Raw genomic sequence first — 14,074 nt, forward strand, 5'->3', positions numbered from 1 at the left:
AATCAGATTTGACTACTCAATAAAACTGTATGGTACCAAAATCTCATTATTTCAGCTGCCCTGGATAAAAATCTTTTCAACTCAAGCAAGATTCCAAGACATTAACATGCTTAATGTAATAATAAAAAGACATGGGAGAAGGGTTTTACTAAAGTAGCATTCCAGTAATCTGCTAAAATATAAAAGCAATCAGGAGAAAAATCACTAGTTAAGCAGTTAAATTAACATTTCATTATTTTTAATTGAGTGAAATAGCACTACACTATGTGCAGTATTTTATGCAATTTCAATAAAGGCAAATCAACTGTAACTAATTTGAATGCTTTATTAAAGCATACTTCAACCTTCAAGTGTGAATTATTGTGAATAATTAAGTATATTACTGTACCGTATAGCTTGGCAAATTGAGCCACTTCAGTGTGCTGGAGATCAATGAAGTATTAATAAAATAATTGTTCCCTCTTTAGCGTCCCAATAGACATATAAATGTATGTTTTAACGCCATGTAGTTCTATTAACTGTCTGGGAATATTTCTTGTTCTTTTTGGCTTACTTTACAATTATGGTTAATGGGTACATTGCGAAAATGTATATATTTAACAATTATGAAATATGTTGAACAGGCCGTGTTAAAAAAACAACCAACCGACCAAACAAGAAGAACTAAAATATCCTCTTACGAAAAATGCACTAGAAATGTTCATGGCAAAAGGAAAATTAATTGGGTCAAGCCCAAGACTCACCAACTATACTAATAAATAAAAATCACCAGGAATCATTTACTGGCCCTCAAAAGAAGTATGACTTGATTCTTGCCACCTCTTAGACTTTCATCTAAACCTTTTCACTGCCTTTCCATCTTTCAGGCAGGCTGGCTTCAGGATGACAAACTGGCACGCGCTAATCCCAAGGTGTGCCCAGCCAGGTGTTCAGAGAAATGCGAGTCAGTGTGAGCCAAAAACACACTGCAGTTAGTGTTTGCAACTTACAAGCATAGTTCAGTGCATACCAGTGCTTGGGCTTCTGCACAGGCCCTCCCAAAGCTGCACCCAAGTAATTAGTATAGATGTAACCAGAGGGAGCTGCATTCAGCAACACGGCCATCATTCCCCTTCCCTCAGTCCTTTCTCTTTGGATCTTGCTAAATGATTACTTCTGTAGGAGTAGTATCCATTTCCCTTTTAAGCTTTCTTCACCTTTATTCTAGGACTTCTTTCTGTTTTCTTTAAATCTTGATTTTCTAGCTATTGCTCTAAGCAAACATCTTTTAAAAGATGCCAGCAAAGGCAGTTAAGTGTATGCCTGACCTTATGGGGAATGAGGTCACTATCAGGAAAACACTGTCGGGGCAAGTATTTCAAAGATGTCAAAAGGTAACCAACTTACATTATACACGTAATTAAGATAGTAACATTTCATTAGTAATTTAGTCCTTCTTTATTTTCCTTTCAAGTCAAACTGATGTTGGCATACATGAAAACCAGTATTGGATGCCTTTTCAAGGACTGTTACATGAATGTTTTATTGCAGTGGCATATTTCTCTGTGACTGATGATTATTTTGTATTATTTTATGTTTAGATTATTTTTCAGAAGATAAAGGTATTGTAAGTATATTATAAAATATATAAAAAATATATTTATAAGATATTCTAAGGTGCAAGAATTTTGGGGGTTTGCTGTTATTGTTCTTTTGGTTTTTCTTTTTTTTTTCTTTTCCCAGGGAACATCCTAGATGGGGAGCATCCAACACTGCCTTGGCTAGGTGGCTTCCAGCAGCCTATGAAGATGGATTCAGCCAGCCTCGAGGATGGGATCCCAGCATCAGATACAATGGAGTCCAGCTACCCTTGGTTAGAAGTGTGCTGCGAGATCTCTTGAAACATTTACATTTGGCTATAACCGTACCTGCCACCACAGACTTCCATTTGCATCAGTAAATAGCAATCTCTTGAGCTCAGTTAAGAAGCTACTAACTTTCTTAAAGCACAAGTTAAGCCAGCCAGATAGTGAGAGGTGCCCTGCACCTGGGCTGGGGTAAGCCTATGGAGCAGTGCAGGGGGACACTGACCACCCTGGGGGGCAGCTTTGCCAAAAGGGACCATGGTGGAGTGCAGGCAGGGCATAAGCCAGCTGTGTGCCTGGCCTGGCTTGTTCCAGATGCAGGGCACTCAGCAGACTGCTGGTGGTGACTGCTCCGCCTAAGGAAGCGTGGCGCAGGGTGAATCTAATCAAGCCCCCTCATGCCGAAAAGGCTGTTAGAGAGAAGAGAGAGGTCTTCACAATGATGCATGCTGACATGGCAAGAGGCAACGGTCATAAGTTGCTCCAGGGGAAATTTTGGTTTGATACAAGGAAAAAGAATTTGTTGTGAGAGCAATTACATGTTGGAATAGGCTGCCTAGACAACTGCTGGAATATCCTTCATGGGAAATACCCAAGAGCTGACTTGATGGGCTCTGAATAACCTGACCCCTGCCCTCGATAGAAAGCTAGATCGTGTGGTCTCCAGAGTTTCCTTCCAGCCTAGACTTTCCAGTGGTTTTATGATTCTTTGTTTCAACAATGGTGCCTTTGTTCAGGGAAGGAGAAGGGGTAAAACAGGGTTGGGTGTTAACTAAATAAATATAAAGCACATGGTCATGCTAGCATGCGTATGTGTGTACGCACGTATACCATTTCTCCTAGGTTAGCATACCTTAACAGAACAAGTATTACTGTCAAATCATAACTTCATTTTTTAGCTAGCCCAGGTTACTCAGCTAAGAAAGCATTGCCATATTTATGGATTTTAGCAGCTCATATAGTTAAAAAATAGCAGAGCTGCTATAGAGGGAAGTTTGAAGAAAAAATATTTGCATAGAGGACTGGGTGAAAAATTCCCTAGTGCAGTGTGCAATGATTTGGGCTGGATTTACTATTTCTGGTTTGTCATCATTGCTTTGAAACCTGACTTTTAATGGACTCAAAGTCTTGTTATTTTAACCACTGTATGTTTGATTAAGGATGAGGAAGAGAATTTTGTGTTAATGTCACCTGCAACTCATCTTAGTAAGCTGCAAAATTTAGTGCTTAAAGATGAAAACCTGACATTTACACAGGTAAATTTCCAGTAGATGGTACAAAATGCCTTTTTCTGGATTTATTAGAGTACATGCTTGTGAAGTAAAACACAAACAAAACATAAAACAAAACTCCGTAACTGCACCAAAGCTGGTCATATCTAACCATCAGAAAGGTCCTCTGCTTTATTTTGAAGTAAGATAGGATAAAACTAGTTCCATAGATGTTTTTCCTCATTTACATAATTATCTTTTTTTTTATACTTTTCGTTTTCCAACTATTTCCTTTAAAAAGCAGCATGCAAATACTGTGAAGGTGAGAGATAAGTGTGAGGGTTACTATAAAGTAACATTAAAACACAGTGTAGGTGTGCAAGTTAACAGTGATAAGAAAATCTTGCCAACTGCAAGAAAAATTTTGTGCTTTATGGTCACCAAAGCTATTAAAATATTATAGCAAGGCTTGGATTCATGATGAACTCTATGTATCTGTGGTCTTGACTATTTCAATATAAAGCCCGTTGCTCCTAAAAAGTCCTGTGTTGCCTCTTGTCCTTACCAGTTCTGTTTAACTGCATTTCCCTTATACATTCATTATATAGCCCTTATATTTATTACAGACTGTGACTTTATTTAATATGCTGCCCTTTCAATTGCTTGACTTCTAAGGCAGCTGCTGTATGTGAGGGAATATTTTGCAGCATGAGCGAGGAATCTGAATAATAACAATAACCTAATAATCACTGACTGCTGAGTTTGATGATTTTGCTTGGTTATTAGTATAGGCCGGACATGTAGCATAGATATCTCCATGCGTTCCCCATCAGAGCATCTGTATCTCTATGCAGCTTTCACCAAAGTGCCTCAGAAATATGTCTGGGCTTCTACCTGCCTTAGAAAGTGAGACAGAGTTTTCAGCTACCATGTGTTTGCAACTCATGTCTCCTGGGCCACGTAAGCTGTTCTGTTTATGTATGGAGCAGCCCAGAGCCTCGGTGTATCCACAGTGATTTGAGGTTGTACAGCAAACAGAATCCATCTGTTAAAAGAGCATAAAACACCATAAATATAAAGAAAACTTTTAGACAGTCTAAAAGAAATGTGTGGTTTTCAAAATGCTCTGGAAAGGAACAGATCAAAGGTACACTGTTCATTTGGCAAATGTATAGAAAAACTCAGCTGAAACATCTTTGAATCTGCTTGTGGCACCAGTATCTCAGCTCCTGAAGAGAAATAAGAGTCTGTCAGAGATTGGGTTTTTTTTTTTTAGACAAACCATTACAAGTACTGTACAACTTGTGTTGGGGAGGGGGGAGCTTTATTGCTGTTCCACTTACTTTTTAGTGTTCTATCATTTTGTGATAAGTAAATACTACTTGGCACTGAAGGTAAATTAGCTCTTTTCCCAGGTTCGTGAAGTGACAAGAAAAATTATTCAAGCATCTAATGAGGCTGTTACTGAAGACAACCTGTATTCTGATATTATTACGGTGTGGGGACAGTACATAGACCATGACATTGCATTTACACCACAGAGCACAAGCAAAACAACCTTCCTAAATGGAATGGAGTGCCAGATGACATGTGAAAAACAAAATCCATGTTTTCCAATAAAGGTAAGATTCTAAATTAACTTCTTCAAGAGAAATTCCAGGTTCTAAATAGGTGAGTAAAGTAAAACACATCAGTGATACACCTATACTGAAATAATTATAAAGCAAATTGACAGATAATCCAGAAATACCAGAGCAGACAGTGATAGAAAAATTGAAAACTAATGCAACTATTACATGAAACCTGTAGATATTGAAATTATTTTGTAAAGATAACAAAACTACAGCTAAGGTACTTAGTATAAATACCAAATTTTTCTTCCTTTCAGATTTTAGTTGCAGAGAAACCTTACTAGTGTGTGTGTGTGTGTGTCCCTTGTTATTGTTCTTATGCTTCAAGGTTTTGAGTTCCATTGGGGAAAATAGGGAAGTAGTCATAAATAATTCTGTTTTTAAACTGCCAGTCAGATAAAGTGAAAGGATCTTAACTCTACTCAGTGAAAGCAAAGATATTTCCAGCAGCTAATGCAAACTTTTGAAGAGAGCTATCTTTTCAATGTATGTATAAAATGATCTTCAGGGATTTGCTGAAACTTGCATCACCTCTTTGCTTTGAGTAGGTGCAAAACACAGATTCAAAGCTTGTTAGAGGGCAGAAAGAAGCATAAATTGGTATAAATATAGGATGCTGTATTCTTGACTGATTAATTTAGAAGTATAGTCATTATTTTGCTCAAAAACTTAAGTAGCGAAGTCATACCAATTTTTTGTTTCTCAAAGCACAGTCTGTCCATCTCATGCTTCAGGGGAGCCCCATGGTCATTACTGCCCTTGGACTGATGCCCCCATCTCTATGCAGAGCAACCTAAATTACTTTCCTTAAGGTTGGAGCTTGATTACTGGCCACCTTCACTATGCACTGAAGCCAATGTAGGGAGTAAGTTCCATCTGAGTAGAAATACTCTTTTCCCCTTTACAAACCATATTTGATATCTATGACATAGCGTCCTTTTGCATTTTGCCTCATCACAGTTCCATTAAACAGAAAGGAAAATATTTGGCTGACTGTAAATGGGACTGTATCAGGTCCTGTGCTGAAAGATGGCTCATCTTCCATTTGATGAGAGAATCTGCAACACAGGGAAGACTAAACAAAATTAATGACTGCCTGCAATTTTACCACAGGCAAGTAAATCTAGTCTCTCTCATATTTGGAGATACGGGGGTTTGAAAGTTTGCAAGCATAGCTTGAGAGTACTCAGAAATAGCACATATTTCATAAAGAATCATACTCTCGGGACACTGGGCGACTGACTAACTTGGTTTAGCCCCAACAACCCCAGTTACGATGAGCCTTCTGTAGTTCTGACAAAAATGCCTAGTTTACTGTGCCTCAAATTTCCATCTGGGGTAAGAAATTGTTTATTCTGTTTATGCTGTTGAGGAATAGCCGTAGAAATGTTCCCATTCTCAAAGCCTTACCTCCCAAAGGAGACATCAGGGTGGAAGTCCAGTCCCTAACGAGCAGTGCTTCATATGATGTGATGAAGGACGTGGAGTGTGTCTCCGCCATATGAGACAATGTAGCTATGTATTGACTCCCATTTTAAAAAAGTAGTTTGCTGTAGATATAAACCAAAACGTTTTCAAAAGTTCATGGTTTGTGTTTATGACAGCACAATTAGTATTGATCTTAAGTGCAAAACCCCCACATTTTTTATTACTAAATAGATTTTTAAATTGAGAAGAGACTCATACTGTTGCCCATAATTTGAATCAAATGTGGATCACAGAGACCATAGAGGTCTAACTGAACCCTTCCTAGTTCAAGCCCGGAAATCCCGTCTGCTTAAAATAGAGGTAATTTAAAGGATCTTCAAAAAAGGACTCCAAGACTATTATTCATGTGGTGGCAGCATTACAGTGCAAAGAGAATGAAGCTGCACAGATTACCATGGCATAGACCTACAAGTGCATCTTTCAGTGCTCTAAACAAGCGACATATTTCAAAATCCCACCCTGGAGCTGTGAAAATATTCATCACAAAGGAATGCTCTTGAAGGCAAGTTATGTGTACGTGTACTAAATCTAGCACTGAATGTAGCCTAGCAGGGGAATGGGATCAAGTCATACCCATGGCCACCTTTGGGAGTTAGTGCCTGATACTCAGAATGGCCGAGGCTGGGGGACTTAAAAAGATATTCAGACACAACTCTGTAAGTATTAGGTAAGTTTCCCGGCTTGTGGATTCATGATGTGATCACAGTCCCATGAATTTTTCAGCTCCATTTTGTTATTATTCTGTTGTTCACAGCTTAGAGGGACAGATATGAAGATGGTTGGTTGTTTGTATTATATATCTAGTATTTTGTGACTGGTTTTGTCAAAGGCAAAGAATAGACACTGTATTTAAAAAAAAAAAAAAAAAAAAAAAAGAGGGGGGAGTTGGGAGTTGTAGTTATTAGTGTGACCAGAGGAACTATTTCTTGAACACTGGGACAAAAAGCTATTACCCCCTACAACTGATCTTCTTCCTGAAATCTTAATTAAAGCTATTCACCTATTAAATATTTGGAAAACTGCCACAGTTAGTTTTATATGTTCATTTTGTATATGAAGAAACTGTGGCTGGTTTCCAAAGACAGTGAAATCAATAGCATATTATCCAACAAGGTAAACAGAGAGGCTGCAGTTTCCACTCTTGCTGTGTTCCTAGAACAGCGGCACCCAAGGGAGAATCCACCCACGGTAAAGGACAGCTGCACTTACAGACACATGGCCTCTCTGGGGGTTTCACCAGGGAGAGGAAGCTTCTGGCTGTGCAGATTAAAGAAGCTGTCTGGAAAATGTTCTGAGTCAGTGCAATTCAATGAAGGATTGAAAACTGCAGTAGCGCATTAATATTAATCACAAGTGTAGGTCAATGATTCATAGGTTAGCAGAAACTGTTACAATTTTCTTTTCTGGACATTTTCATCATCAAGGCTATAGAATTTCACCCAGTGATTCTCACATTAAGCCTGTAGAGCCTGAACATTCTTTTTCTGTATCTTTTCAGAATCAAATAATGTGAAAAAAAAAGACCCAACTAAAAATCACCAGCTTTAGTTTATACTTCTTTTACAGCGACCTGACACATGAAACAGGGTTGCAGAGATAACCTGTCATTCCTCAGATGATTATTTCAGGTTAGAGATGAGACATAATGAGGCATTAGAAAGACTTTCATAGAACTACTGACTTTATTCAGTATTAACTACATTGCTGACAATAATTAGGCACGGTGCATACACATAGTAAGATACAATCCTGAAAAGCTTTCAGACGGTTAGTTCAGGTACAAAAAAGTTGGCAAAGAAACAGAGCTGGAGAAAAGTGAGGTGATTTGCAAAAGGTGACATGTAACATGACAGGCTACTGTCTCAACTACAAATGGATCAGTCAGTGTGCTCCCAACAACCAGAAAAGTGAGCCCCTGCCTTTTTCTTCTGTGCTTCAGAGGCCGCATCTCACTGTCAGATGGAGTCATTGACTCTCCTCTGAGATTCATGTCCACAAATAAGCATTCATGTTCTCCATATTGGCAAACTTTCGTAGACCATAAGTTAGGTTTTCTTTTAAGTCTACAGCAAAAATCCTTTTACAAGGTCATTTCCCACAGAAGGGCTTCACAATAAGAAAGATTTCTCTTTAGCTGAAGTAGCAGTTTAGACATCGTGGTACACTGAAACAATCAGTGCCTTTCATTTTCCTACACATAAAAGAATTTCACCATAAACAGGTTTGACTGTGCATATATAATAACAGTTCAAATCAATGTGCAGATATACTGGGAAAACTACTGTGGCCAGACAGGATTTTATTCTGAGTTTTTTCCCTCTAGAATTATGGAAGGCAGAGAAAAAAATAATATAAATATTATTCATTAGTTTTGGAAAAAAAATATGATTCTGTACGCCTTTCAGCAGAAAAGAGTCTTTTTTTTTTTCTTCTCAGATTATTTTTTGTCATTTGAATAGTGTAAGGAACCTCTCATTTGCATATTCAGCTGCTGGCTGCACACTACTTATCCCATGAAAAGGGAAAGGACTGCATTATGCAGTTCCACCAGTTCCTTAATGCTCATTATGGCTGTTTTTCTCCACAGGGGCACAGAATGGTTTGAATTGAAATTGCAGAGACAGTTAACTAAAGATTATTCTGTATGAACTTCATTCACTGTTGATATGTTTTGTTGTAAGCCTTGCTGTTTAACAACCTAATGGTGTCTCATATATATTATTTTTTTTTTCCCAGTGATACCTGAATTATTCCAGGTTTTCCTGATAACTAGAAGCAGGAGGCACTCAAACACATACAGTGCTGTGGCTGTCAAGTGCAGGTATTTGTAGCATGAGATGAGCTTCCTGCTTACATTATCAGCTAAAGGGAAAAAGAAGCCACACAAATAGCAAAACACTTAATAATAGAGACAAATACTAAAGAGAAAACACCAGACAGAGAAATTACTGATTTCAGAAATCAGTGAAACAAAGAAAAAGAAAAAGAAATTACATATTTCCTTCAAAAATAACCTACTCTGACTTGCTAAAACTTAGGCAGTGAAGAAATATTGGTAGAATTTCTTTACCAAACTAAACTTGAAAAACAAATTATACCCTTTCTTAACCTAAACGCTTCATTGGTATCCATCCCTATTGTCATTAGGTATCAGAAGTAAGAATATTTTACTTGGTATAATAAATGAGGTAACGATTTTTTTTAGGATGCTCTTGAATTCCATTCCGAAGTTGCCTTGTTTCTTTCAACCCCGACTTAATGACTATTCTGTCTTCACAGACTGATCCTATATTAATAGACGAATGAAGAAATTTCATCATTTTGTATAATATATGCAGTGTTCCCTGTCTTCTGCCAGACTTCTGAAACATGTAAGGCAAACAGATAGAACACAAATAAGAGTTAGCTCAGGTGTCTACACAAAACATTTATTTTCTCTTAGAGAGATGTTTGAAGATTATTTTTTTCCAGGATATTTCAGCAGCTTTAGTGTGTGTTATCTGTAGCTACTTCATGTTGGTCAATTGATAAGAACACCCTAGATTTATATTCCCTCAAACTCATACTCCATGATTGTTATAACATTTCTAGTTGAGGTCAATCTTTTTTAAACTCTTTGAACTGACAGACTGTTATGTCTCATTGTTGGTGCACAATGCAGTACTGTTCAAATTCAGAAATAATGTGCTTTTCAGAAAAAGAATGCTCATAAAGCCAAATGTGCATTAGACAACACAGAGAGATTTTAATAATTTTTAAAGAAGACAGTTTTTGTTTTAGTGATGAACTCCATTCTTTGGAATAGACTTGATGGTCTGAGCTTTTCCCTTGGATATCCTAAAAGGCAAATAAAACCTTTCTTCCTCTTCCTTTTTTTCCTCCTTCAACAAGTCTGCTGCCCTCCCCACATCCAAAGTTATTCCGGAATTATTCTCAGTGCTCTCCTGTGAGAAACGTTCTACCTGTCTGGTTTGGGCTTTATTCTCTCCTAATACTCTTACCTGTAATCCCAGGATCTCATTTGATGATTCCCACATGATTCCCTCTCTCATGCCCATTACCTATGTTTGGAATAGCTGACCAAACGCCAGGCTGGTTCAGCCTATATCCTTGCTGACTAGCACACACATGCTGGGTTAGTATTTGACCTTGGTCTCTCAGCTGTGTGCAAGTGAAACTGATCAAGGACTGGGAAGTCTTTCATTTGGCAAAGGTTGTGAGAAGCCTTTGCTTTTTATAAAGATAGTCAGAACTTCATACTTGTAAGACACTTGCTGTACAGTGATCTGGGGGAAGTATTGTGGGGGGCTGGCAGAAAGCAGAGTGAATAATTACAATATGCCTTTTTTTAGTTAGGAAACTGGATTAGAGTTAAGTATTGAAACAAAGTTTTTACAGCATACTGCTGCAGACATTGAAACTCTTCATTGCATTTTTATATATACGTGTAACCTGCCATTTAATTTGGTTTCCAGTAGAACATAATTTGACCAGATGTTCATGCCTTCACTGTGATACATTTCACGATAAATTTTGATTGTGAAGCCAGGCTAATTTAGGTGTAGGTCTGTGAAAAAAAGAGTTAACATCTGTAGCGTGCTTTTATGACAGAGTAAAGGTTTTGGGGTTTATTTCTGGTTTTGCTTAACAATTGTTGAATCACCTCTTTGCTTAAATCTGAAGGAAAACAATCTCTACAGGTTTAGGTTAGGTCTCTCCAGTAGCTGAGATATGAACAACTGAAAATGGAGACAGAGGATGGAAATATTTACACAAGCCTTAATTCAACATCCACAACTGTTATCTTCACTTCAGAAAATACCCATATATTTTTTAATGCAGGTGACCACCAATGATAGATTATCTACAGGGTTGGACTGCCTGCCCTTCTACCGCTCATCTCCTGCGTGCATCACTGGTGATCATGATATTCTTTTTGGAAATCTAACAGCACTAAATTCAAGACAACAAATCAACGGCTTGACTTCTTTCCTTGATGCTTCTACCGTCTATGGCAGTACCCCTGCAGTTGAAAACAAACTGAGGAATTTAACAAGCAAAGAAGGCCTTCTTAGAGTAAATATTAAATATTACGATAACCATCGGGAATACCTGCCTTTTACAGACCAGATCCCATCACCTTGTGCACAAGACTTGAACACAAGCGAAGGTGAAAGGATTGAATGCTTTATGGCTGGGGACAGCCGATCCAGCGAGGTCACGTCTCTGGCAGCTATGCACACGCTGTGGCTGAGAGAGCACAATCGTCTGGCCAGAGCCCTCAAAAGCATCAACAGCCACTGGAGCGCTGAGACAGTCTACCAAGAAGCACGAAAGATTGTTGGTGCTCTGCATCAGGTTGGCTTCTTATTTGCTTATCTACACATTGCAGTGAATATCTTAGAACAGAAGTGATCACAAAACTTCAATTATGCTTCTCTGAGTAGCTTTTAAGATCATGTTATCTTTTCTTTGCCACCTATTTCTGCACTTCAAATTTGGCATGTTTGAAGTTTGTTCCATTTTCCACTTTTCTGAATGCAATGTCCTGGTCTGTATTTTGTCCAGACCCTTCAGTGCTCTTGATTTTCATGGCAGTTTCTACTCTGGTACATCTTTCCATGGGCTTCTCCAGTGTATTTTTAGTCTATTGCAGAGGCCTTTTCAGATGCATTTCTTTGTAGATTTTTTTTTGGTAAAGGAAACAATTAGTCTCTATATTTACATAGTGTTCAAAATACTTTCTTGTAGGTATAATATAAATTAACTTCCTGGTGTAAAAATGCCTATGAAGTTCTCAATGAAGATTTAATGCATAAAATTCAAGGCTATTCTTGACAGGTGATGGCAAGAAAAATAAATATGGGAAGGGTGGGGTGGGGTCAGGGAGTGGGGGAAGGAGTCTGTAAGAATATTTATATTAGACTGAGAACACGAAAATCTGTTTCTAGTCTGCATTTTCCTTTCTCTTTCTTTTTTTTTTCTTCTTCTTTTCCCTTTTCCTCCTATAATAGCTATGCAGGCCTTAACTACTTTTTTCCTCACAGTTCTGGTATTCAGTGTGGGGACACCCAGACACACACACACGCAGACACACACACACACGCAGACACACACACACCCCCCAGTCCAAACCAACCACCACACACCAAAAGCAGCAGCTTTGCTGGCACTCACATGAACACGAATGGCACACATAGCCTGGCCCGTGTTCTCGGTGGCTGCTCAGATGGAAGCCCATTAGTGAGGTACATGCACAGGCAATGTGGAGCTCTTCTGGACAGCCTTGCGCAGGGGCTGGCACCAGAGCTGGTCTGACTCCACAAGCCCGAGGCTCAGGATCCCACTCACTCTCTTTACAGGTCCTCACATTTCTTATGCTGCTCATCTTCTCTGATCTGGCTGGAAACTCACTAGTGATGACACACACACACTCAGAATAGAGAGTACATCCATAAAGGGGTAACTGGAAATAGGATTTCAGAAGAATATAGCTTAAACTTCAGAGATCAAGCACAGGGCTGAGTGAGAACTCTTCACACTCAAACAACCCCTTTTATCCCCTTTTCCCTCTGTTTTCCCATGCTCATTTGTCCCCAGTCCACCTTGAGCTCTCCTTTTTCCCACCTTCAGTCCTTTCCCTGAGTACCCTGTAGTGTTTCGCACATTCTCATGAATGAAGTTCCTATACAGTCCCCTCAGATCACCCCCTCCCTGCACCCCATGGCTCCTACCCCTGCAGGCAATCACCCCTTTAGCTTGTGTGATGTCAGGGAGACAGTTCCTTTCATTAGCTCTTGGCAGGTTTCACGCCTGGGCTTGGGGTCTGGCCACTCTCTCTGGTGGCCTTGGGGAATGGAGGATCCTGTGAGCCCCTTTTCAATGCTTTGGTTACTCACGTTGCTCTAGCGGACATTGCTCTTTGAAGCTTCACAAAGGCACTTGCATATGTGGAGATTCACCTTTAGTCAGACAACCTGAGACACGGCTATTCAGTCTGTCCATTATAATCCATAATACTGGATAAGCAATATCAAGGACCAGAAGAAAGTGAAGGCTAGGGGACTTTCCTATGCTTTCAGATTCTTACAAGCAGATTTTTTTAGTGCCAAGAGACGACTTTTTTTGAAGTTAAATTGGGGGAGGAGGGAGGAAAATTTCACTATTCTGATAGAACATTTTTTCTTTCTTCTGCCACAATTTTAGTCAGCAGAATATGCATAAAATTTCCTTTAAGAGACCACCTGTGTTCTCTGGCCTGTTGTTATTTGCACTTAAAGCCAGATAACTTCAGAAAAGTAACGTACTTTATTTAACTGTATTCAGTAAGTCCTTTTGCAAAGTCTGGCTTCTTTTTTTTTTTTTTTTTTTATTTATATATTTTGTTTACATTAACTGTATCGGCTCCTCTGCTGTAAATGTGCTGTTTGCATTAAAATGATGACATTGACAAGTCAGAAAGGTTGTTAATATTTGTTAGAAGAAAAGTGCAAATCCAAAATTAGGCCTCTGTGTGTTCATACACTTCTGATTTACATCTCTAATGCTGGGGCCTGAAAGAAAACACTTTGTGCAAGGCAATACACTGCATGAATCTGGGATACTCATTATCTCTGCCAGTATCACAGACTAATGAGATTTACTTATGGCTCATTAGAAATGCGTTTGAGTTATATCTAGCTGGTTTAGAGACATTAATTCAAGAGAGATAATTGGAGTCTCTCTATTAATGTGGTATGCTAACCAGCACATTAATGACGGCTCTAGTTGAAGTTACCTTGCGATTTCCACTATAAAATTTTGTTTCAGTTGCTACACATTTCTAAAATTCTCTCTTTTTGGAATTAATACTTTCTTGCATAATTTTTGCCTGTGGGTGTATAATTGTAGGGAATTGAAC

At 38.7% G+C, this 14,074-nt stretch overlaps 1 protein-coding gene across 1 annotated transcript in view; it reads left to right on the plus strand.

Annotated features, from left to right (window-relative positions):
- The window catches only part of TPO (thyroid peroxidase), a 46,440-nt gene that overhangs the window by 15,585 nt on the left and 16,781 nt on the right, over positions 1–14,074 (plus strand). The window contains exons 5-7 of the mRNA XM_040598478.1: positions 1,723–1,852; positions 4,471–4,677; positions 11,017–11,532. Coding sequence (XP_040454412.1) covers positions 1,723–1,852; positions 4,471–4,677; positions 11,017–11,532 — 853 coding nt within the window. The remainder of the gene's footprint in view (positions 1–1,722; positions 1,853–4,470; positions 4,678–11,016; positions 11,533–14,074) is intronic.

The sequence above is a fragment of the Falco naumanni genome, chromosome 6 (assembly GCF_017639655.2).
Source record: "Falco naumanni isolate bFalNau1 chromosome 6, bFalNau1.pat, whole genome shotgun sequence".
NCBI lineage: Eukaryota > Metazoa > Chordata > Aves > Falconiformes > Falconidae > Falco > Falco naumanni.